Here is a 22,739-nt window from a genome sequence, read left to right as displayed (position 1 = left end):
CAAACTCTGACTATTCCCTGGAGACAGCTATAATCTTGCTGTACATAAGAGGAAATGATACATTCTTTACTCAAGCAAAATTCCCAATAAGTAAGGGTTGCAGAACATGGTCTGCTGAATTTATGCAATGAACTTACTACTTACCTTTCCAGGCTCCCATAATAGCTTGCTCTTTCCTCAAGGTCAAATATCTGGCAGGTCTTCAACTCATCTTTTCAGAAGCATAAATAGGCTCTGCAAAGCAGAACAATACCTGCATGCCTCACTCTTAATTTCACTCTTATTTTAACAACCTCTCTTGACACAACCCGCTCCCAACCCCTACATTTGCAGCTTACATTTTTAAGTAACTTCTCCAATTATAAATATTATCTAAACAGAGAAAATGTATAAATATTAACATAATAAAAGTAAATAAGAATAGAAAGAGATTATAAGTACCTAAAGACTACCTATTTGTGATCTATCACAGTCGACCACAGGTTGCAAGATTATTTAAATTAAGAAAAATAACGGCTTCTCTATAGAATACATGATGGGGAAGAAAAAAAAAAACAAGCAAAGAACTTAAAATGTTTGAACTAATTCTTCCATAAAAAAAGACTCCAATCTATCCTCTTTTCCTGTAACCTCCAACATGAAGGTCACTGTTTTCCTGGGAGGACAAGGAATTTTAATCTGGTGCACTGATTAGATACAAGTATTATTTAAAATTACTTTTTGAAACTAAATGATTTATTTTAAAAGGCTATTATGTGATTCTTCTTCAAAAAGACAGACCAGGCAAAAATGGGACTAATCAACAATTCTTCTCCAACTTTCCTACACCTTTTAGGTTTACATAATCAAAGCTGTATGAGCAAGCTGGATTTTTTTAGTTTGTGCATCACCTACAAATTTTTGAAGCAAGGCCCCAATTTCTTACCCCCATTAAAGAGCCTTTAGTAATGAGTAATAAATCTGAGAGTCCCTTCTCCCCCAATTATAAATATTATCTAAAGAAGTAACTTTAGATTACCCAGCTCCAAACAGGCAGACAGTTTTTTCACCATACATTCAAGTTGGGTAGTAGAAAACATATGCGCTTCTGCTAACATTGTTTTCTTAGTTTCCTATTCCCCGTGGCCATGCTGCAAGACAAGAGATTGCATGGGTGGTAAAAGGGAAACAATTTAATTATCACGAGTCAGACCAATGCATCTTATTTCCGAATGAAGACTAGCATCCAGATGGCATAGATTAGATTTGTAAACTGCGCACCCACAACTGGAATCCATGGCAGGCACGAGTTCTTCTTCATTAAAAAAGGAAGAGAAAGGGTTCATTCAGCTTCTAAGGCCAACAGGAACAGGAAGCAAAACCAGCTCAGATTTGTAAGGAATGAACAGGAGGAAAACTCCACCAAAGAGAAGGGCTGACTGGCAAATTCAGGATTTTTTTGGTGGTCAAAAGGGCCTGGCCCACAACATGACATTTGAAGAGGATGAGGGGTGGACTTCTGCAGGCATTCACCCCTCCCAGTACCTAAATTCATACTAAAGAAGATGCATAAAACAAGCCCCTGCAGTACTGTTAGCAAGGCATGTTGCTGGGGGCGAGGAAGCCAGAGGCTCCCACTGATGGAGCTGAGAATGTGTCTGTGCCATCCTGAAACGTTTCTATGGGCCAGTGAAACTGCGCTGCCCTTGGTCACCAACCACTGGTGGAGCCTGCCAGGCCCCTCTCCCAGCACCATACCTACACTCCTGGCAGCCCTGGGCAAGTGTTTAGTATCAGGCCTCCCTTTGCCAGAGATAATGATAATAATCATCAAACAATGGGGAAAAAATTAACATTTTCGGGCCCCCCTTCTGTCCGGGCTCTGGGCGCCCACCCGGTTTGCTCGTGCCTGTGTCCAGCCCTGCCCTCTCCCCATGTCATCGAAACTCCCTTCGACCCGCTGCCAGGAGAGATGCGAAATCCCGAGCAGAGCACGGCCCGGCCAGGAGGGACCGCTGACCCTTCACCAAGCGCCCCGGGGGCGAGGCGAGGCAGGGCAGGGCGGAACGGGACGGCGGCCCCCGCCGGGCTCCGTAGCTGCAGACCGGTGGCTACCGCCGCTGCTCCCAGCGCAGCGCAGGGCAAGGCCCCCACGAGCAGGCACAGCTCGGGCCCGCCCCCCCCGACACGTGGCGACCGCTGCTCACTTGTGTGGCGCCGCTCGCCCGCCCGCGGAGGAGGGAGCACCGAGCTGCCGGGCCCTACCCCGCGAGGAAACGCCTGCAGAAGTGTGAGCCGCTCCGGCCGCCGTCGTTTCCGCATAACCCGTCACCACCGCCAGCTGGGCAGCGCCCGGGCCCCGCGCCCCCTGCATGGTGTCCTCCCTGGACGCCGCCGCCTTCCTCCTCCTCCTCCTGCTGCTCCTGCTTCGGCTCACCAGGCAGACCGCCGCGGGCCGGCGCAGGCGGCTCACAGCCCCCGTCAGCCTCCTGGTCGTGGCTGGCTCTGGTGAGTGGCGGAGGGAAACAGGCATCGAGCGGCCTTGGCGCCGCGAACTACAACTCCCATGGTGCAGCGCGCCCCGGGGCACGCTGGGAAGTGTGGGCAGGCAGGGAGCAGGTGCCTGCGGCAGGTTAGCGCCTCGTCGCGGTGCATGCTGGGCGCCCCAGCCCCTATTGCCGCGCAGCAGCGTTGCCAGGGGGACGATGTTTGTGCCATTGCTTCAATCCGTGTGCGATGCACCATCAATAGGAGTGACATCATCCAAAATGTACCTGGGCACTGGTGGTAGTGCTAGCTAAGGACACAGGCAGGCAAGGTCCTTTGGGGAAATGTGAGTGATCTCTTTTATTAGACCAACTAACTAGTTAGGAAAATTGTCCTGACCCTAGACTGGAGACTCTCCCTCTGCGTGATGAAGTGTTTGTACCCGGAAGCTGGCAGAAAACAAATTTTCCAACTAGTTAGTTGGTATAATAAAAGAGATTGCATTTACCCAAATGTATGATAATTTTGGAGGCAGCTAATTGATGCAGCATATATAAAACCCAAGTCACTCTCAGGGAGTCTCAGCTAACTTTTGGGATTGCTTTTTACTTTCTTATGACTGCTTGCCTCAAAATAAATGCTTCAACTTTGATGACCCAGGTCTCTCTGGTGTCCTGCAGTGAGCAGTATACAGGCAGTCCTCGACTTACGACTTTTCGACAAACAGCACTTGTGACCTTTAGAAATTAACACCCTGTTTCGAGATTCTGACGCAGGTTTGGACTTTGATGCCAGATACTGCTGCGTCCAGCTAGTAAGTCTGTTATGGTGGAAGGGGAGGGAGGAAGGAAGGCGCACGGTGGGGGACAGATCAATGCCCCCATGATGAGGGAGGGAGGGGCAAGGACAGGGACTGGGGCAAGCACTGCCCAGCCTGGATGAGGGGCAGAAGGGGCAGTGCTGTAGCTTGTCCGGTGTGGGGGAGGGGGCTCCTGCCACTGGTCTGGAGCTGCTCATCTGGCAGCTCATCCAGCTGCTCCCACCACTTGTCCAGGAGGGGCATGTGCCCCCAGATCTGTGTGGGGTGGGGTGGGCGTGGCTGCACCTGGTGCACTCTCGGTGGGTGCCAGCAGCGCTGGGAGTTGGGACTAGGCCGTGCTGCCACTTGCCCAGCTGGGGAAGGGCAGGCACAGGATGGAGCGGTGCACAGCAGCAGGAGCCACCCCTCGCACCCTACAGATAAGTAGCGGCTCCGTCCCATGCCCACCCTGGCCCAGCTGGGCAAGTGGCAGGAGGGCTTGAGGGAGAGGGAGGTGTGCCTTTGGGATGGGGCAGACAGTACCCCCCATAGTGGAGGCTATGGGGGGTACAGCTACCCACTTTGCTGTAGCTCCCGCATATCCCCCGTCACACACCTGGAGTGCAGCCCGGTACCACAGCCCAGTACTGCAGCCTGGTGCAGCCTTGCCCACCCCGCACAGACTCAGTGGTACACCCCCCCCCCCCCCCCCCGCACCATGCCTATCCAGGGGAGCAGCAGGAGCAGTGGTGGGAGCCACCCGATGAGCAGCTTCCCAGATCAGCAGCGCACAGCAGCAGGAGCCCTGCCCCCCCCCAGACAAGTTGCAGCTCCATCCTGCACCCCACCTCTGACCTAGCCCCTGCCCCTCCCTCCCTCACCGTGGGGGCATTGATCTGCCCCCTCCCCCCCTTCCACCACAACAGACTTACCAGCTGGATGCAGTTGTATACAGCATCATAAAGAAACCAATCCCCCATTTATAACACTGTTCCTGTGGGAAAATTAGTTCCAAGTTATGACATTTCGACTTAAGACACAGTTTTCAGGAACCAAGTGTGTTATAAGTCTGAGGACTGCCTGTAAAGTAAATTTAAAAAAGACTTATTTGCATGCTTATTTGCACATTTTTTTTTCAGTGTATGGCAGTTTTTTAGCAAATAGGATAATTTTGAACTTCCAATATGATAATTTCATATTTAAGCCCTGGCAACGCTGGTGCGTGGGGAGCGGGGAACTGAGAGAGAAAGAGGGGACCAGGGGGCAGAGCGTGAGAAACACCCCACTCTCAGTCACTTGCCTGAGTCTGCCCCAGCGCGGCAGCTGGTCTGTTAAAAGGCAGCGTCCACGGAAATCCCTGCCTGTCCTGTAGCTCCTGAACTACCCTGTGACCTCATGGCTCCGGCACGGCCTGCAGATGTGAGGCTGTGTGGGGTTCACAGCACATGGAGCAGGGGCTTCTGGGGCAGCAAGCCCAGAAGGAGATGCAGGGGCAAGCACAGGAATCTGAGAGGAGCTGAAAGGGCTGGTGCTCTTTACTCCACTCTTCTCCAGCCTGCTATGAGCCCTTGGGCTTTTTATTTGTCAAGAGAAGGCAAGAAGGGGTGTCAGGACACTGTCTAGTCCACTGGTTCTCAACCTTTTTTGGACCAAAACCCATTTGTAAACATCAGTGGCCAGTTCCAAGCCACTGCCCCTCACTCCTGATCCTACTGCTCTTAGGTAGGGTTACCATAAATCTGGATTTTCCCAGCCATGTCCTCTTTTTGGACCCTCTAACCTCTGTTCAGGTGTTTTTTGAAATATGAACTAATGTCCAGGATTTTGTTCTGCTGCACTGGCAGGAGCAGGGGGAGGGTGATTGGAGGCAGCAGGGTGGTGGGAGCAGCTCTGGCAGCTTGGTGCAGGTAAGTCTGGAGAGCGAGAGTTGGATGGCCAGGGCTTGGGGACTGTCCGGAGGGCTGTGGGGGTGAGGGGAGCAGGGGTGGGTGAAGGGGATGGATGTGTGAGGGGGGTGGGTACTTGCTAGCGCTGGGGCTACGGCAGGACAGGGAGGGTGGGAGGCAGCCCAGTGCCTCAGCAGCGGGGAAAGGAGTTGGCAGGGCCCTTTGAGGTCATCAAGGAGCTACGTGGACAGGCTGGGCTGGTGGCAGGGCCAGGCTAGCAGGGAGATGCTGCTAGGGTGCAGGAGGTGTGGCCAAGTAGCTGCTAGGGTGCAGGAGATGTGGCCAAGTAGCTCCCTGATGACCTGGCACAGTGTGGGAGCCTCAGCCCAGACCAGGGGATGCCATAGGCATCCTCTCTTCCCTCCTACCTGTGCCAGGGCTGGACTCACTCTGCTGCTGCCCACACAAATAAGTCATCATGCAGGATGGGGGCAGGTGGCCCCTCAGGCAGGGTTGGGAGGATCAGGGGGATGCAGGTCAGGAGTGAGGGGCACCAGCATGGCCCAGAGTGGGGGTAAGGGTCTGTGGGTTGTGATTGAGGAGCATCGGCAGGAATTGGGGGGCTGTGGGTTAGGACTGAGGGGCACCAGCATAGCCTGGGTGGGGAGGGGCCTCAGCAGGGCCAGGGGTCTGTGGGTCAGGAGTGAGGGGCAACAGCAAGGACAGGGTCTGCAGGTTGGGAGTGGCAGAGCCAGGGGGCTGTGAGTGGGGAGCAAGGTTTTCGCCTGACAGGTGTCCTTTTTTATGGAACTGGAAATATGGTAACCTATCCACAGCCCTCCAGTGCAGGGGAGCCCAAGCACCCCTTGCAGGCTGGAACTCTGCCAGCATGCAAGGGAAAAACCATGGTTTCACATATTTTTCTCCTTTAAAAGAGAATCCATTTTTAAAGTTTATTCATGCCACTTCCATATATTCTTGTGACCCACTTTTGGGTCACGACCCATAGGTTGAAAAAACTGCTCTAGTCCATCCTTCTTCCATGGTCAGGATCAAGGCTACAGCTTAGACCAGGGGTTTTCAACCAGGTGGTTCTTTTTAACATCTTTATCAGTGATGTGGACATTGGTGTCTGAAGTGCACTGGCTAAGTTTGCCGATGACACTAAACTTTGGGGCATAGCGTCCACACGGGAGGACAGGCTAATGATCCAGGCTGACCTGGATAAACTTGGTAAGTGGGCGGATACTAACCTGATGACATTCAATATAGATAAATGTAAGGTACTCCACCTCGGGAGAAAAAACCTGCAGCATTCTTATAGACTCGGCAGTGCTACACTTGCTAGCACCATGACTGAAAGACTTGGGGGTCACGATTGACCACAAGATGAACATGAGCCACCAATGCAATGTCGCGGCTGGCAAAGCAAACAATACTCTGGCTTGCATCCATAGATGCTTCTCAGGTAAATCTCAGGATGTCATCCTCCCACTGTACTCGGCCTTAGTGAGGCCACAGCTGGAGTATTGCATCCAGTTCTGGGCTCCTCAATTCAAGAAGGATGTCAAGAAGCTTGAGAGAGTCCAGAGGAGAGCAACATGCATGATCAGAGGGCAAGAAAATAGGCCTTATGAAGAGAGGCTGAGAGCCATGGGACTCTTCAGCCTGGAAAAGCGCAGGCTCAAGGGGGACCTGGTGGCTGCCTATAAGTATATAAGGGGCATTCATCAGGATCTGAGAGAATGTCTGTTCACCAGAGCCCCCCAGGGAAAACAAGGACCAATGGTCATAAACTCCTCCAAAACCATTTTAGGCTGGACATAAGGAAAAATTTCTTTACTGTCCGAGCCCCCAAAACCCAGAATGGACTCCCTCCAGAAGTGGTGCAGGCACCTACTCTAGACTCATTCAAGAAGCATTTGGATACTTATCTTGCTGGAATCCTTTGTCCCCAGCTGACTTCCTGCCCCTCAGGCAGGGGGCTGGACTTGATGATCTTTGAGGTCCTTTCCAGCCTTAACATCGGTGAAATCTTTGGACTCAACCTTTTTTTGGTTGGTGTACCCTGGTAGCTGGTCGAGAAGCAGGGAGTCCCCCAGCCGGCCAATGAGTGGCGGGGGAGGGGCCAGCAGCCTATCGACAAGTGGCCGGGGGGGCCAGCACAGCAGCAAAACCAGAAACACTGGTGGCAAAACCAGGAGTGCCAGTGGCTAAACTGAAAGCATCTCTGCTTCTCCACATCACTGCCGTTTACTCCCTGGGGCCTTCCCAAGTACCCCTGGTTGACAACCGCTGGCTTAGATGGACATCTGTCAGGGAACCAACTGCTTCTCGCCCTGCCTTCATTGGGCAAGAACAATCACATCACATCTTCTGTATGGAGGATCTAGACTTTTGAAAAGAGTGGTGCACCCCCACATTCTGCCCCCTTCTTCCCCACCTTCTTGTTAGGTGCAGCTTGGGTCCAGCTTGGTCTGGGTTCACCCCTAGGAACAGAGCACATGGAAATTCTGTCTCCTGCTTGGCCAGTCAGCAGCTCTGGCATGGCTGCATTGTCTGCCTGGCCAATCAGCGCTGACAACTGCTGCATGGCCTGGCAAGGGCTGAGCTATTTGCTATGCTTTGGGAGAGAACAGAGTTCAAACAGCATCTGACAGTAAGGGGGGGTGGGGGAGAAAGAGGCAGAGATTGGGATGGGGAAGTGGGGCAGAAGCTGTGGAAAGGTTATGGTGGCGCCGGGGGGGTGGGGTCAGGAAGGCTGCCAGGGGAAGAACTGAGGGGGGCAGACAGCAAGGGGACTACCTGACCCCCCCCATCCCCCACTATTCTTCCTGTTGTAGTGGTGGGAGGGGAACAAATTCTCTGATAATTGGATTCTATAATTGGAAAATTATAACAAATGTATATGTCCCAGGGACGCCAGGGTTAGAAGGGTACCCCGGGGCCGGACCAGGGGGGAAGTAACCACTTACTTACCCCACGCAGAGGCCAGGACAAGCAGGGACACGCGTGCGACGAGACCGCCAGCGCGGTTTGTAAGCCGCGCTTATATACAGCTGGTGCCGGGCGACGCCGGCAGGAGACGCCGCCCGGCAGAGATAAAAGGCGGCCCCGGAAGCGGGGCCGGAGGAGAGGCGGGGGAAGCCCGCAGGGAACCCCGAGAGCGGGACCTGTGCCAGCAGGGCACATGCATCCAGCCCGATGGGGCCAGCCGAGGCAGCAGTGTTAACTGCAGCAGCTGCCGGGAGAGCGGCGCTGATAGCAGCACCAGCAGCGGCAGAGAGAGCCGCCGCGTTAAAGGAGCCGCGGGAGAGAGCTGCGGCTATAGCAGTGAGGAGTGCGCTCTTAAAGGAGCCGCGGATAAAAAGGAAGAGGACGTCGGCAGCACGACGGGAGGAGGAACTGGCTACAGTCGTAGCAGGAGTGCGGGTGGCGGAACTGGTGAGGTAACCGAGCGCGGACCCCGCGAGAGAAGTGACAGACAGGCCGGCAGGGAGCCGGCAGTGGACTCGGCGAGGGAGAGAACACCAGGAACAAGACTCCCAGAGAGAGGGAGCCACAAGCTCAGGGAGTAGGCACCCGGAGAAATCGGTGGCCTTAAGCCTCCTGACAGGCCGGTAGCCAGGGGGAGCTCATCGGTCAGGGCTTAGGCACCCGGGTCACAGCCTGGGCTAGGCGTGATATAGTAGTTGGAAGTTTAGTTTTAGTATTCGCTTACTTTTGGGGGCTAGCTCGTGGCTGTAGTGTTGCGGAGGCCCCGGGACCATACGGGCTAGGGGCGGCCAAGAAATCAGGACGGGTGAGACCCCTAGGCAGATTCCAGCCTGGGTAGTTTGGATCCCCAAAATAAGGACCACCGGGAGATTCAGGACCAGAAACGCGGCAGGGCCGCCTGAGGAAGGCCACTAGAAGACCAGCAGCAGCAGGTGGCGATTGGCCAGAGTGTAGGGGAGGTCAGAGCCCCGTGAGTGCCCGCCAAAGGCACAACAACCCCGGGAGGCAGCATTAATGGAGACCCCCACCACTGAGGTTACATTCAAAGTCGTGGCAGGCGAGGTTAGGGGGCCTCCCGTCACCACCCGAGGCACCTCCCGGGGTCCTCTCATGAGCTCGTGGCCAGTGAGAACGGCCACTCGGGCTAGAGCAGCCCGGGAGCACCTGGTCGAGCGGAGGCGGGCACAGTATACATTTTCCATATGTAGAATCTAATTATTGGGGCCATCTTAAATTCAGGGTCATCTTAGATTTGAGTAAATATGACCATTTTCAAAATGGGGTGCTGCTCAATTCCAAGGTATAGAGGGGTGCCTTGAGCCTAAAAAGGTTGAGAACCACTATCTTGGAGACTAACTGATTCAGAGAGGTATGAGCTTTCGCAGGTAACACTCTACTTCATTAGAGGCTGCTTACAGATGTGAAAAAAATAAAGCAAGATAAAACAGTGCTTTACCAGAAGAGGAAGCGTGTTAGTTTGACCCAGCTCCCTAGCATCTGTATAGATTAGGCAGTTCAGCAGGGCTTTTTGGCACTTGTATCTGAAGCTGATTCAATCAGCTATTAAACAAAAGCTCTAAAAAGCCCCACTGAAGCGCCCGATCTATACAAATGTTGGACGAGCTAGGTCAAACTTATGTGATGCCTCTTCTGGGCATGTGCTGTGCTCAGCGCAGCAGCAGGCTGAGCTGAAAGGGCTGTTTTGGGAGGGAGGGTTTCATGCCTGTAAGCAGCCTAGATTCATCAGATGTTACCTATGAAAGCTCATGCCTCTCTGAACTAGTTAGTCTTTCTGAAGGAAGAAGCAATGCCCTTAATAGGTTATTTTGAAATAGAAATTGCTGAATATTTCATCCCCTAACTACAGGTTTTGTGTTTTTCAGGAGGGCACACAACAGAAATGTTGAGGTTACTTAGCTCTCTGTCCCAGTCATACTCACTCAGACACTATGTTTTTGCTGAGTCAGATAAGATGAGTGAAGCTAAAATACGCTCTTTTGAAGAAAAAAGAGCTGAAACTTTCACCAATTCCTTGGTAAGTGGTTAAATATAGTCTGGGAAGATACTACAGTAAAATAGTAGTTCCAGTTACCTTTAAAAGGATTATTGAAATTAGTTTGGGGGGGAGAGGGGTTACAGTATCAAGAGAGAGAATGTATCCATTTGAAAAACAGATTCAGCTAAAATTCTCCATGAATATAAATTTGCTTTACTTACAGAACCATTTGTATTTCTATACATTGATGGCTGTTCATATATTGTTATGTTTCTTGTCATGTCATTTCTGAAAAGTAAATGGAATGAACAAAACTGCCTACACTATATGAAGGGAGAGCCTGCAAATTTAAATGTAGGCACTTAAGAAATGAATAAAAAATAGTTTCAGGTACTGCACTTTGCCTGTGAATTTTCCTGCCAATTCTTATGATTTTGCTTAAAATGTAATCTGTGAAAAATACACAAAAAACTGTAGGGGAAAATAACTACAGAGGATAGAGGAGAAGGGTCTAATGAAAATGACTGTGCATAACATGGTATCAGTGGCACCAAGTAACCACACTTAAAGAGAAATATTTATCTTTTTTACTTTAAAGTTAAAGTAATCATAACTGTTACTTGTAACAGTAAAAATATTGAAGCAGAAATAAGGTTTTTAATTTGATGCCCTTCTAAGTGAAAGTTAATACATATTTTTTCTTTTAAATATCTGCAGTATTTTCTATTAAAACACTAGGAAAGTGATAATACTGTTTCTTTTAAATATATCTTAGTTTTGAATTTTATTATTAGTGTTGGATTTTGTACTATATTTTCTTTGAGCTTTTAAACTGACTTTAATATTGTGCAGGCTTGCTTCTCTGTTTTTCTAACATTTATTGAAGAATTGGTTTGCTTTCTGGATAATAGTCTGGTTCATCTCCAGTCAAATTTTATTGACTGCTTCAGGAGCCAGATTAAATCCAATTTTTCTTATCTCTGCAACACATTTGTATATTTTGAGGTATAATATTGTACTATTAATAGATAACAGCATGACTCTGATATAAAGCCTGATTTTTGGTGGGAATTGGATTGGTTCTATATATACAAAAAGGCATAAAACAACTTTGGGTATGGACTCCACCTTTTTTGAAGCACTTAATTTGTAGTACTTCAGTAACATATAGACAGTAACAGGGGGCCTTCCCAGGGCCAGTTAGAATTTGGCCCACCCACATGTTTCTGGGCTAACTGTCCACCTCTCTAGCCTGCCATGCCTTGATGGAAAATGATTAAGATATTACCCAGGTGGGAGGCTACCCATTTCCTGCCTCAATGCCAGGGGGTACTGTCTGCAGCTCCGAAACTTCACATACACTAGAGCCCATGCCTCGCAGATGGCATCCATGTGATATTCTTAACCCGTACCATGACTGGTGCTCCAGGGTCTCACAGGGACTCTCACTCTTCCTGGAGCAGCAGGTCATTGTGCTCCACCTCTAGGTCTTTCTTTTGACCCCCACTCAGCCTCTTTGCAGTGGAGGACTTGCCGGGGTTAGGACTCGCCCCTAACTCTCTGGCTGAGCCCCCCTATTCGGCCTCAGGCCCAAGTATGGCCTCAGGCTTCTGAAAATATACCTTGGCCTACTCCCCACACGTGGGGTTCCTCCTATGCCCACTCTAGGGCCTCTACATTATGCCCCACCCTGGGGTCTTCTCATCATCCTCTCACTCAAGTACTCATGGGGCTGGCCCTTGCGCTGCCCTTTAGGCTTACTCCCAGTTTGGCCCTACTTAACGTGCCCCTGGGACTGCCCTTCAGGCCTACTCCCATTCAGCCCTACTGTGTGCAGGGCCACCTACATCCCTGCCCTCTCAGGGCCTTCACAGCTATCCCTGACCAGGAGTCTCCAGGGCCTTGCTCCCCCGCGGGCTCAGGCGGCTACAGCCGTGCCTGGCCCTCATACCCCCAAATTGTGGGGGGTAGGAGTTAAGGCACCCCGACCCACCTTTCACTGGGGTGGTAACTGACTTGGCATTTCCTGGGGGCTCCCACGCCACTAGGAGCCCCACCAGGCCACCCTTCCCTGGCAGGGTGCAATTTTAGGTCATGCCTAGGACCAAGAGCCTCCTGCTTTTACCTTCTAGATGTTCCTGCTGTAGCTCAGCCAGGCGATGTTTCTGCCTGGGCTGGCAGCATCAAACTGCAGCCTCTTTATACCTGGTTCCCAAAATTGCTGCTACCATCAGGCACCTGGCTGCTGCCTGACTCTGCCCTTAAAGTGGCAGGCACCCAAAGGTGCACTGCCACATGGACATACAACTGCCTCCCAGTATAAGTGTCACAGTGAATCAAGGAACCATTTTGATATGAGTTGGGCTGATTTGTAGTGCTATAACTCTGTGCGTCATCTGTTAATTCAGTTTTTATAGCACTTTAACTTTGTTTGAAGCACTATAAGCATGTTTGCCCATGTCCTCAAGAGTGCATAAGCAAGTATATTACCTTGAGCAAGTAGGTCTATTTATTGTAAGTGCAATAGTAAAGTTGCATAGTAAGATTTACAGACTCTACTCCATGGATATTTCTGTTGATTTCAACGGTGTTAAGTCCCAATACTGAGCACTACAGTTATTACTCAACATTTGCAGAATTGGCAAAACAGGACTTGCCAAAGTGCAGCTTCTGGTGTAATATGAAAAATTAGAGCATCTCTGATGATGAAGGGAAAGTCACAGGTTGCTCTTAATCCAAGACCTCAGTTAAGACTGAGCTAGTCAATAATAAGACCAATGACCTCTATAGCTATAGTATGGTATTAACGATTAAAGCACTTGCAGACTTTTTCAAATAAGTTCTATGTGGCCATAAGATTCCTTGACTCAGATCGCTGACTTTGGGAGCTCTTGCTGCAAATGGAAGTGTTTCATGTTTGGTAATTAGATATCAGTACCAAAATTTTATGGTGAATCAGAACAGTAATAATTTAGTGTCTTGTTTCATAGGTATTGTAGCAGGAGCAAGGACTAGGGCCCTCTGGTGGCAGAAGTATTAGCTGATAGCCCCACTCTTCATTCCCTGGGTTCACTCACCATGCCTTGGTCTTAAATGATAGAATGGGGTGAACAGGAACAGGAACTGGTCTTTCAGATAGTCCATCATGTGGGTTAAAGAGAGTTCCTCTGGATTTCTTCACAGGGCTTCTCCTCCCCTACATGCTTCCCACACCTCTCCCAAAGAGACGTTCTGCAGCAGATGTCAACAGCTTTCCCTTCCAAATTAGTCTCTCTGCTTCCTCCTTTTCTACCAGTGTTCCCCTTTAAGGAACACTGGACCCCATTCCCAAACATTGCTCCTTTAAGGGTCAGTAATCCAAACAAATAAAACCATAGGCTTGTCTTGCCCATTCAACCAACAAGGCAGTCCTGCTGCAGACCTTCTCCTCCTCCTGCTTCTTCCTGAGCCTCACTTTTTGGCTCTGGCTAATCTCTTCACGGTTCCCTGAGTTCTGTCCAGCTGTGTTCAGTCTGGCCACTTACCTCCCTTGGACCAAGCTGCTTGCCCCTGCCATCTGCCACATCTCCTGTCCAGTAAGAGCAGGGTTTTCAGGCATAGCTCCATTTCCCTGGAGCTTTTCCAGTGCTTCCCTCTTGCATGCTGCCCCCAGGAGCTTCAAATGTGATGCATGTGGCCCCACCACCCAATCTGGGAGACCTGCCTGTCCCCTGTGACTGCCCCATGGCTGTTTTGTGTCATGTTCCCCAATTGTTCCCTCGTCCTTGCCTAGCTTGACTGTCTTCCCAGTTTGCAACCCAGGTAGGCAGTCTGGGAGGGTTTTTCTGGACTCTGTGTTGCCCAGTAGGTGTCCTGTGCCCAAGCTTTGCTACAGGCATCATTTGATGAGATTATATATTCCAAAAATTTAAAGGGAAAGATTTTTTTTCCATTGGGGAGTGCCTTTTTCCTCCTGCTTCTTTAATACATTTTTCCTATATCTTATGTCATAAAGAATATTTTTTTTTCTTCATGAAAGCAAACAGTATCTAGATAATGTATAGTGGGATAAGATTTAGAAAAACAGTGGGGTTTGTTTTCAGGAGCCAGATATCTTTATGTGCCACTTGTGCTCACTCATCTGATTAAATGGTTAAAGTTTAATTATTAGCATTCTTCAAATATTTTTGAAGCATGAGAGCTGTGTAGCATTTTATACCAGGTATATAGCTTTCCTCTAAGCAACAGGTTTTTTTCTCTCCTTTCATCTGCCCCCATCCCATTTGCAAATGGAGTTTTATGGTTATGTTTTCCTTAACAATTAAAAGAAGGAAGAATCCATTTGGCAAATTCTGAGGCTGCTGTTCAGGTAATAGAAATTCATTTTTCTTTAGAAAAAGTCTCTCTTTTGCCAAATATTGGCTGCCTGCCTTGGCTACAAAAATATTCAAACTGAAAATATAAGACTGATGCTGGAAGCAAGAGAACATGCACCTGTAGCTGAAAATGATTGGTCTGTGCTATCTAAAGACCACATTGGCAAACAGCATGTGTTTTGGCACAAAGGGAGTCTGACCAATTCTGAATGTTCTTTTTAGAGAACAAAATAAGGCCTTCTTGCTCGTCTCTATAAAGGTTTGGAAACATTGCAAACTGCAACTTGCAACTTTCTCCCTATTCTTCCATCAGGGAGGTAGGTTTGTCTCTTTCCACACCACCTGTCAGAAATTAGAAAGACATATTTCTAAATTCTTTCAGAAAGTTTCTATAAATTATACTTAACCAAACATCATATGCAAAAGCAGATATTACCAAAATGTTGTTCCTGGCCTGTGGCTTAGTACAGCCTTCAAAACTTGGCTATGGAAACCAGTTAGTTTTCCTTTATTCAGGCATCCTCTTCAGTCTGGCTGCCCAGTGCCGAGGGAGAGAGAAGGAAGCTAGAGTCAACCTCCACCTAATCATAGCCTTCCAAATCCCCAAAATCCTAAGGGCTCCATGAGGCCTTTTGTATAGACATTGCTTGCTTCTCCATTGTCCACTGTCTTCACTTGCCACTTCCCCAGATGTTTACCACAGTGCTTCTGAGGGAGCTGTGTGACTTCCCGAGCTGCTGCCCATAGAACCATCTGTAACCTGTATGAGGAGCTTTCCGAAGTTGCTGTTGACCCATCCAGCAGTGAAAAGAACAGCTTAGATTAGATGACTAAAGGACAGGTTGGAGAATTCCCCAGCCACTTTAATGTTGACATTTGATTTTATATATTTTGCACTTGTTAATATATCTACATCTAAAATGGATTAGCAGAGCCAGATTAACTACATCTAAAATGGATTAGCAGAGCCAGAGAAGTATAGCAGCTTCAGTGAGAGGGCATGTGTGGTGGCCCACAGAGAGTAGGGTGCATCATTGTGGCCTGAAGGACTGTGTACTGGGGTGTAGAGTAGGGTTCCAAGGGCGCCCTGAAGGGCTGCACTGGGGGTATGTTGAGTAGGGCTGGAGATGTGGCCTGAAGGGCAGTACAGGAGCTGACCCCCACAAGCATAATAAAATAAGTGAAGTCCCTAGTGAGACGGCATAAGTGGAAGCCCAGGAAAGGGACAGTTAGGCCAAGGTAAGTCTATGGACGCATGAGGCGTTAGTTGGGCCTTAGGCCGAGACCCCCGATAAGTCCTCAGACATGGTGAGGTCGAGTTTTGGGTCAGAGGGAGACCCCGGTAAATCCTCAGACAGGGTAAGTCCGAGTTTAGGTCAAAAGTTAACCTGTTTTGGATGCCATCTGCGAGGCATGGGACATGGTGTAGTGGTGGTATGGAGCTTTGTATAACCCCCTTGGCATCTGGGCATAAAATGCCCACATGCCTACATCCTTGCCAGTGAATCTGTACCTTGACTTGAAGAAACCATTGTTGGAAATGTGAGGATGGATCAAAAGAACATTCAGAATCGGTCAGACTCCCTTTGTGCCAAAACACATGCTGTTTGCCAACATGGTCTTTAGATAGTACAAACCAATCATTTTCAGCTACAGGTGCATGTTCTCTTGCTTCCAGCATCAGTCTTATATTTTCAGTTTGAATATTTTTGTAGCCAAGGCAGGCAGCCAATATTTGGCAAAAAAAGAGACTTTTTCTAAAGGAAAATGAATTTGTTACCTGAACAGCAGCCTCAGAATTTGCCAAATGGCCCTTAAATAATATACATCTAATATACTGACCGCATTTTATGCTTATGAAAGCTGTACTAAGAAATCCTAATACTTGGTATGAAAAAAATGTTAAATAAATCTAATTTCCCTGGAATGATTACTGGGAATCATTTACTTCAATCTAAGATGAGGTTTTCTTCCCCATTTAACATAGGGGGGGAAAAGACCTTCATCTTAGATTCAAGTAAAAGCCTGGGGGTGGAGGGAGGCTGTGGTTGCAGCCCTACCCCAAGCTCAGGGTCAGATTTGGAGCCACAGTTGCTGTACCCCTCTGCAGCCTCTGCTCCCCTCTGCCTTTGCTCCCTGCCACCACTTATCATCCCTTTACAGCTCCAGCTCCTGCTGGGTCCCCCTCCAGCTGGGCACAAGGAGCATGGAGCATGTGCTGCCTCCTGCCCCAGCCTGGCCACAGAGCAGTGGTAGTAGTTCTGCCCCTGGCTTTGAGTCGGGGGATGAAGCTGCAACTGCTTCAACAGCTGGTGTGTGGTTAGGCTCTGTCCTCCCTGCTTTGGGCCAGAGTAGGCCCCCAGCAGGAGTCAGAGCTGTAAGTGACAGCAAAGGTGGGGACAGGCAGCAAAGGGGCCAAGTGTGGGGGCAACAAGTGCAAAAGGGAACAGGTGCCAAGGGATGCAGGCACTGTGGGGAGGGGCAGGCATCAAGGGTTACAGGCATGGGGAGACAGGCAGGGGGCCAGGTGCTGGGGTAAGGGCAGGTGGAAGGAATGTAAGTTGGGAGGGGCAGGCATGGGATGTGTAGGCACTGGTGGAGGGCAGATGGTAGGTTGGCATGGAGTAGGCCACTTGATTCCATTGCTGCCTGCCCTACTACCACTTGCCCCCCTGCCACTTCTTGCCATTGTACAGAAATAGAAGGAACAAATTTAACACAACCCTCCAAGATTCGATTCTAGACATGGAAAATTGTATAATTTCCATTATAAATTTTATAATTTTCCATGTCCAGAATCTAATTATTGGGGGTCATCTTGAATTCAGAGTCATCTTAGATTCAGATAAATATGGTACTCTGTGTTCAGTCGAATACATTGAAATAAGCCATGGTAATGTCAGGCTTCCACAAGCTCTCCCTGCACGCTTGTCCAAAATAAGAATGTGTGCTAGGTAAAGGCCTGAAGCTTTTGTGTTTTAAGTTTGCAGTTCCCTACAGTCAGCAGGTTTTGAACTGACAGTTTGCTCCATTTGGTATCTAACAATGAAGAGGTCCCCAATTACAGAATCATAGAGAAGTCAGGATGAAAGGGATCTCACGAGCCCCTTGCACAAGGTAGAATTGTCTCTGATTAAACCATTCCAGCCAAGTGTCTGTCCAACCTGCTCTTGAAAATTTCCAAGGCTGGGGATTCCATGGCTTCTTTAGACAGCTTGTTCCAATGCTCAAGCATTTTCATAGAAAGTTCTTTCTAATCTTCAAACTAAATTTCCTCTTCTGCAACTTGAGGCTATTGCTCTTAGTCCTGTCCCCTCAGGCATAGAGAAAAGCTCACTTCCATCCTCTCTATAATTGCCTTTCAGATAGTTGAAGACTTATAAAATCCCCCCTCAGTCTTCTCTGTTCCAAACTAAATAATCCTAGTTCTTTCAGCCCTTTCCCATAAGTCTCGAGTCTTGGGCCCTAATCATTTTTGGTCACTCTGCACAAAACTCTTTTTAAATCTGTCCATATTTTTCTTGAAGTGAGTGGCCCAAAACTGGACACAATATCCCAGCTGAGGCCTCACTAGTACTGAACAGAGCAGAAGAATCACTTCCCTTGATTTGCAAGTGACATTCCTGTTACTAAAACCCAGTAAATGGATGGCTTTTTTCACAAGAGCACACTATTGGCTCATATTCAGCTGATGGTCTATTGTAATCCCCAGGTCCTCCTCTACAGTACTGCAGCCTAGCCAGTCATTCCATTATTCCATCCCAAGTGCAGGACTTTGCAGTTGTCCTTGCTGAATTTCATCTGACTGATTGAAGACCATTTTTCCAGTCTGTCCAGGTCATTCTGCATCCTCATCCTCCCCTGCTGAGTGTCCGCAACTCTACCCAATTTGCTATGATCCACAGATTTGCTAAGCATGCACTTGATCTCATCATCCAAATCATTCATAAAAATGTTGAACAATACCAGACCCAGGATAGACCCCTGGGGAACCCCATCTGATACCTCCTTCCAACTAGATGTTGATTGATGACAGTTTGTTGAGTATAATGACCCACCCAGTTACTCCAGTTACAGTACTTTCATCTAGTCTGCATTTCCTACCTTGTTAATGAGAATGTTGTGGAAAACAGCATCAAAAGCCTTGCTAAAAATCAAGGTATATCACATCAACTGCTCTCCTCCAATCCAGTCTGTCATCTTATCACAGAAGGAAATCAGGGTGGTCAGGAATGGCTTGTTCTTGGTGAATTCGTGCTGGCTATTCCTGATCAATTTGTTCTCTAGGTGCTTCATAATAGATTCCTTGAGGACCTGCTCTATGATCTTTTCTTTTCAGGTATCAAGGCAAGGCTGACTGGTCTGTCATTCCCTAAATCCTCTTCCCCCTTTCTTAAGGGCGCTATATCTGCCCTTTTCTAATAATTTGGGACCTCACCTGACCTTCACAAGTTTTCAAAGAGGATAACCAATGGTTCTGAATTTACCTTACCCAATTCCTTGAGTACCGTAGGGTGCATCCCACCTGGCCCTGCTGACTTGAAATCATCTAGCTTCTCTAAGTAATCCTGTTATTGTGCTACTCTAGGCTGTACATCTCCTTCTCTATCTTTGGTGCCAACTGCATTCATCATCTGGTAGCTGCCCCTGTTTGTGAAGGGTGAAGTAAAAAAGGCCTTAAGTACTTCAGCCTTCTCTGCATCATGCATAACTAGATCGCCTTCCACATTCCATGAGGGACCTATGGTTTCTCTGGTCTTCCTCTTACTTTTGGCATACTTGTAGAATTCCTTTTTATTGCCTTTTATGTCCCTTACCAGCTACATCTCAAATTGTGCCTCAGCTACCTTAATTTTCTCCCTGTATGTCTGTGAAATACTCTTATACTCTTCCCTGGTACCATGTAGGTTTGCTTTTTGAGTTTCAGCTCATTAAAGAGAGATTGCTGTCGAGCCAGACTGGCCTTCTGTCACATTTCTCATTCTTCTGTCATATTGGGATGGACCCATGAAAGGACCTCCTTAAAGAACAGCCAGCTCTCCTGGACTCCTTTTCCCTTCAGACTGGTCTCCCAGGGGATTCTGCCCACCAGTTCCCTGCATTTGTTAAAGTCTGCTTTTCTGAAGTCCAGTGTCTTTATTCTGCTGGTCTCCTTTCTTTCTTCCCTTAGGCTCTTGAACACTATCATTTAATGGTCACTGTCACCCAAGTTACCTTCCACCTTCATATTCTTAACCAATTCCTCCCTATTTGTGAGCTGCAGGTTGAGAAGAGTTTCCCCCCTAGGTGGCCTGTCTACCATCTCCATCAAGAAATTATTCCCAACACACTCCCAGAATTTGCTGGACTGCTTATGTACTGCTGTTTCCCTCCCAGTACATGTCCCCGATAACATACTGGAAAAACAATTAAAATAAACGCCGACATATGGGACCACATTAGGAATAGAAAGACTAGCTTGTGCACTTTTTGATATACAGATATGATAATGCAATCTTCCAATAAAAGATATGAGGGAGGCTTAGCTGTTTTTTTTCTACTTTGCAATAAGCGGAGAGAGAAAAGACTCACCAATGAAAGGTCTGGAGGGCACAGTTTTCTGGAGTTGATAGCTGGACCAAGAAACTGGCTTCAGGCTAGGACACTGGTAGGCAACATCTCAGGCTAAGAGCATGTTCTTGGAAAATGAAAACAAAATTGGTTTGGCCATAATTTGAAATTTACAATACAAGACAAATTCTTTCTTCAATGCCACTTGTGAACATCTGGAAAAGGCTCCAGATGCTGCTGAAATCATCAAAACCAGTTTTGGCGTGGGGCAAGGGGTTTGGGTTTTTTGCCATGGTGAAGAAATCTATATTTAGTCTTCTAGCAAAGCTTGCCCCAGTTCTGTAGACATGTATGCACTTGACTTGTATGACTGAGTCTTCATCCATATAAAGTTACTTCTGCACCTAATTTTTTTCAGGACTGTGCATCATAGGGTGTTGCTTACAAAAGAGAGCGTAATTAAATGATCAAAAACAAGTTAATGTTGATAATTGCTTTTACTTGGGAAAATTCTCTTGATTTTGTAGTGTTTAAAACTTGCCTATATCAAAACAAAATATTCAGGTTCACTGTTGGCAAAACATTCAATGTCTTTTCTCTTGCCTAAATTTGTGAAGTTAGAATTTATGAAACTGCAATAATTTATTTTTTATAGAAAAAAAATCTAGCTCTGGGAAAACAGGTTTAAAATTTCTTAGTCTACTCTGTGAGGCTGCCTAAGGTTTTACAGAAGGAATGCCATTTCTTGAAAGCACTCCATGCACTTCAGTGACCCCATTTACTGGCAGGATGTGCAAGACCCACAGTCCACACCATGGCACTTCTGTTTGCCTGTATGTAACACAAGAACCTTTCACTGCTGTATCTGATGAATTCCAAAGTCTCAATCTGTGTTCTAACCATTAGTGATCAGTATCAGATCAATTTTAAGGAAAATCCGAAGACAGAGGAGGCAACTGAAGGATACACAAAGCGCCTGCAATCAGTTTAGCGAAGGCACAGCTTCATATACTTTCTGCAGTTGTTAACAAATCAAGCACCTGGTTGACAGCACCTATTACTACCTTTGAGCATAACAACTACATCACTTCAACGCTTCCAGCATAACCCATTCTTGTTTCATTTCTGCTCTTCTGACTGATAAGAATTTAACATATTGCTACCATTAATGACTTTTTCCAAACAAACAACACTTGAAGGAAAGGGTTCATAGGGATTGTGGTATGCATAGAGCAAGGGAGTCAAACCAGAACTGAACCACTATTTATTTTTTAGTGGTTTGAACCGGAATGGAACCCAAACTAATTTAGTGCATCTGAACCCAAACCTAAATAAATACTGGGTCAAGTTCCTGCACAGAGCCATGAGGGAATTTAGGAAGGAGGACCCTAGTATGGAAGGAGGAGGAACATGAGGTCATCTGCACTAGATGACCCCATGTGGTCTCTTCCAGCCCTACTTTCCTATGATCTTTTCCTATGAGGAGAGGGAGTGGGAGCAGGAGTTGGTGGGTGTCCCTGAAATAGAGGGGGAGTGGTAAGGTATCTCAGCGGGTACATGTGGGGTTGAATGGAGGGGAGTGTAAGGAGCCCCTGGTGTGTACGCTAGGCTTTCAGGATAAGCCTTCTGTCCATGGAATTCTAGTTCAGGGGGGAAATGTAGTATCTTACACAGTTGCAAGACCATTTTCACAAAACTACCCAATGAAGATGACAAAGAGTAATAGCATTTAAGAGAAAAAAGGTTTGGCCTACATTAAAGCAAGTTTTTTTTTTTTAACTGAGGGGCCACATTAGAAAATTAGTATTGTTGTATGTTATCTTTTCCTGATCTTCAGTTATTCTTTCCAACTAAATATAAGAGAAATCTCTGTGTGACAGGGCGCCAGCTCAGGGCTGGGTCTCAGCATCGGCCTGCCCACCTGTCATGGGGCAGTCTGCCCTGTCTCATCTGCCATGACTTGTTGAATAAATAATTGGTGTAAAATGCGGGAGGCTGCCAAGCGGGTTACACAAAGCTCCATACCACCACTACACCACATCCCATGCCTCGCAGATAGCATCCAACACAAGTTCTTAACCTTTGACTCAACCTTGGCCTTGCCCTGTTTGAGGACTTACCGGGGTCTCCCTCCAACCCAAAACTCGATCTCACCAGGTCTGAGGACTTATCGGGTTCTCAGCCTGAGGTCCAACTGACGCCTCATGCGTCCATAGACTTACCTTGGCCTAACTGTCCCTTTCCTGGGCTTCCACTTATGCCCTCTCACTAGGGACTTCACTTATTTTATTATGCTTGTGGGGTTGGCTCCTGTGCTGCCCTTCAGGCCACATCTACAGCCCTACTCAGCACACCCCCAGTGCAGCCGTTCAGGGCACCCTTGGAACCCTACTCTACACCCCAGTACACAGTCTTTCAGGCCACAACGATGCACCCTACTCTCTGTGGGCCACCACACATACTTCTGCCCTCTCACTGAAGCTGCTATACTTCTCTGCCCCGTCACCAGGGCCTCCAGGGTCTTACACCCTATGGGGCTCAGGTGTCCTGGCCCCTTTGCCTGGCCCTAGCTCTAAGTATCCCACCAGGATGTGGGCCTGGGTTATAAGGTGCCCCCGCCTTTCACTGGGGAGGCAACTGGCCTGGCATTTCTGGGGAACTGCCCCGCCACAGCTAGTCCCACCAAACCA

The 22,739-nt window shown here is 48.1% G+C and overlaps 2 protein-coding genes across 2 annotated transcripts in view; one reads left to right on the top strand and one right to left on the bottom strand.

Moving 5' to 3' along the window:
• TLCD4 (TLC domain containing 4) overlaps window positions 1-2,171 on the bottom strand; it is a 70,284-nt gene extending 68,113 nt beyond the window's left edge. Inside the window, exons 1-2 of the mRNA XM_019479075.2 lie at window positions 1,019-2,171; window positions 145-234 (exon numbers count right to left, since the gene is read on the bottom strand). The gene's annotated coding sequence lies outside the window, so the exon portion shown is untranslated. The remainder of the gene's footprint in view (window positions 1-144; window positions 235-1,018) is intronic.
• Window positions 2,172-2,271: 100 nt separating this feature from the next.
• The window catches only part of ALG14 (ALG14 UDP-N-acetylglucosaminyltransferase subunit), a 39,922-nt gene continuing 19,454 nt past the window's right edge, over window positions 2,272-22,739 (top strand). Inside the window, exons 1-2 of the mRNA XM_006266548.4 lie at window positions 2,272-2,487; window positions 10,032-10,183. Coding sequence (XP_006266610.1) covers window positions 2,352-2,487; window positions 10,032-10,183 — 288 coding nt within the window. The 5' untranslated portion in view covers window positions 2,272-2,351. The remainder of the gene's footprint in view (window positions 2,488-10,031; window positions 10,184-22,739) is intronic.

This window comes from Alligator mississippiensis, chromosome 5, assembly GCF_030867095.1.
Source record: "Alligator mississippiensis isolate rAllMis1 chromosome 5, rAllMis1, whole genome shotgun sequence".
In the NCBI taxonomy this organism is placed as follows: domain Eukaryota; kingdom Metazoa; phylum Chordata; order Crocodylia; family Alligatoridae; genus Alligator; species Alligator mississippiensis.
The sequence above is the reverse complement of the archived record's forward strand: the minus strand, read 5'-3'. Positions and strand labels throughout refer to the sequence as shown.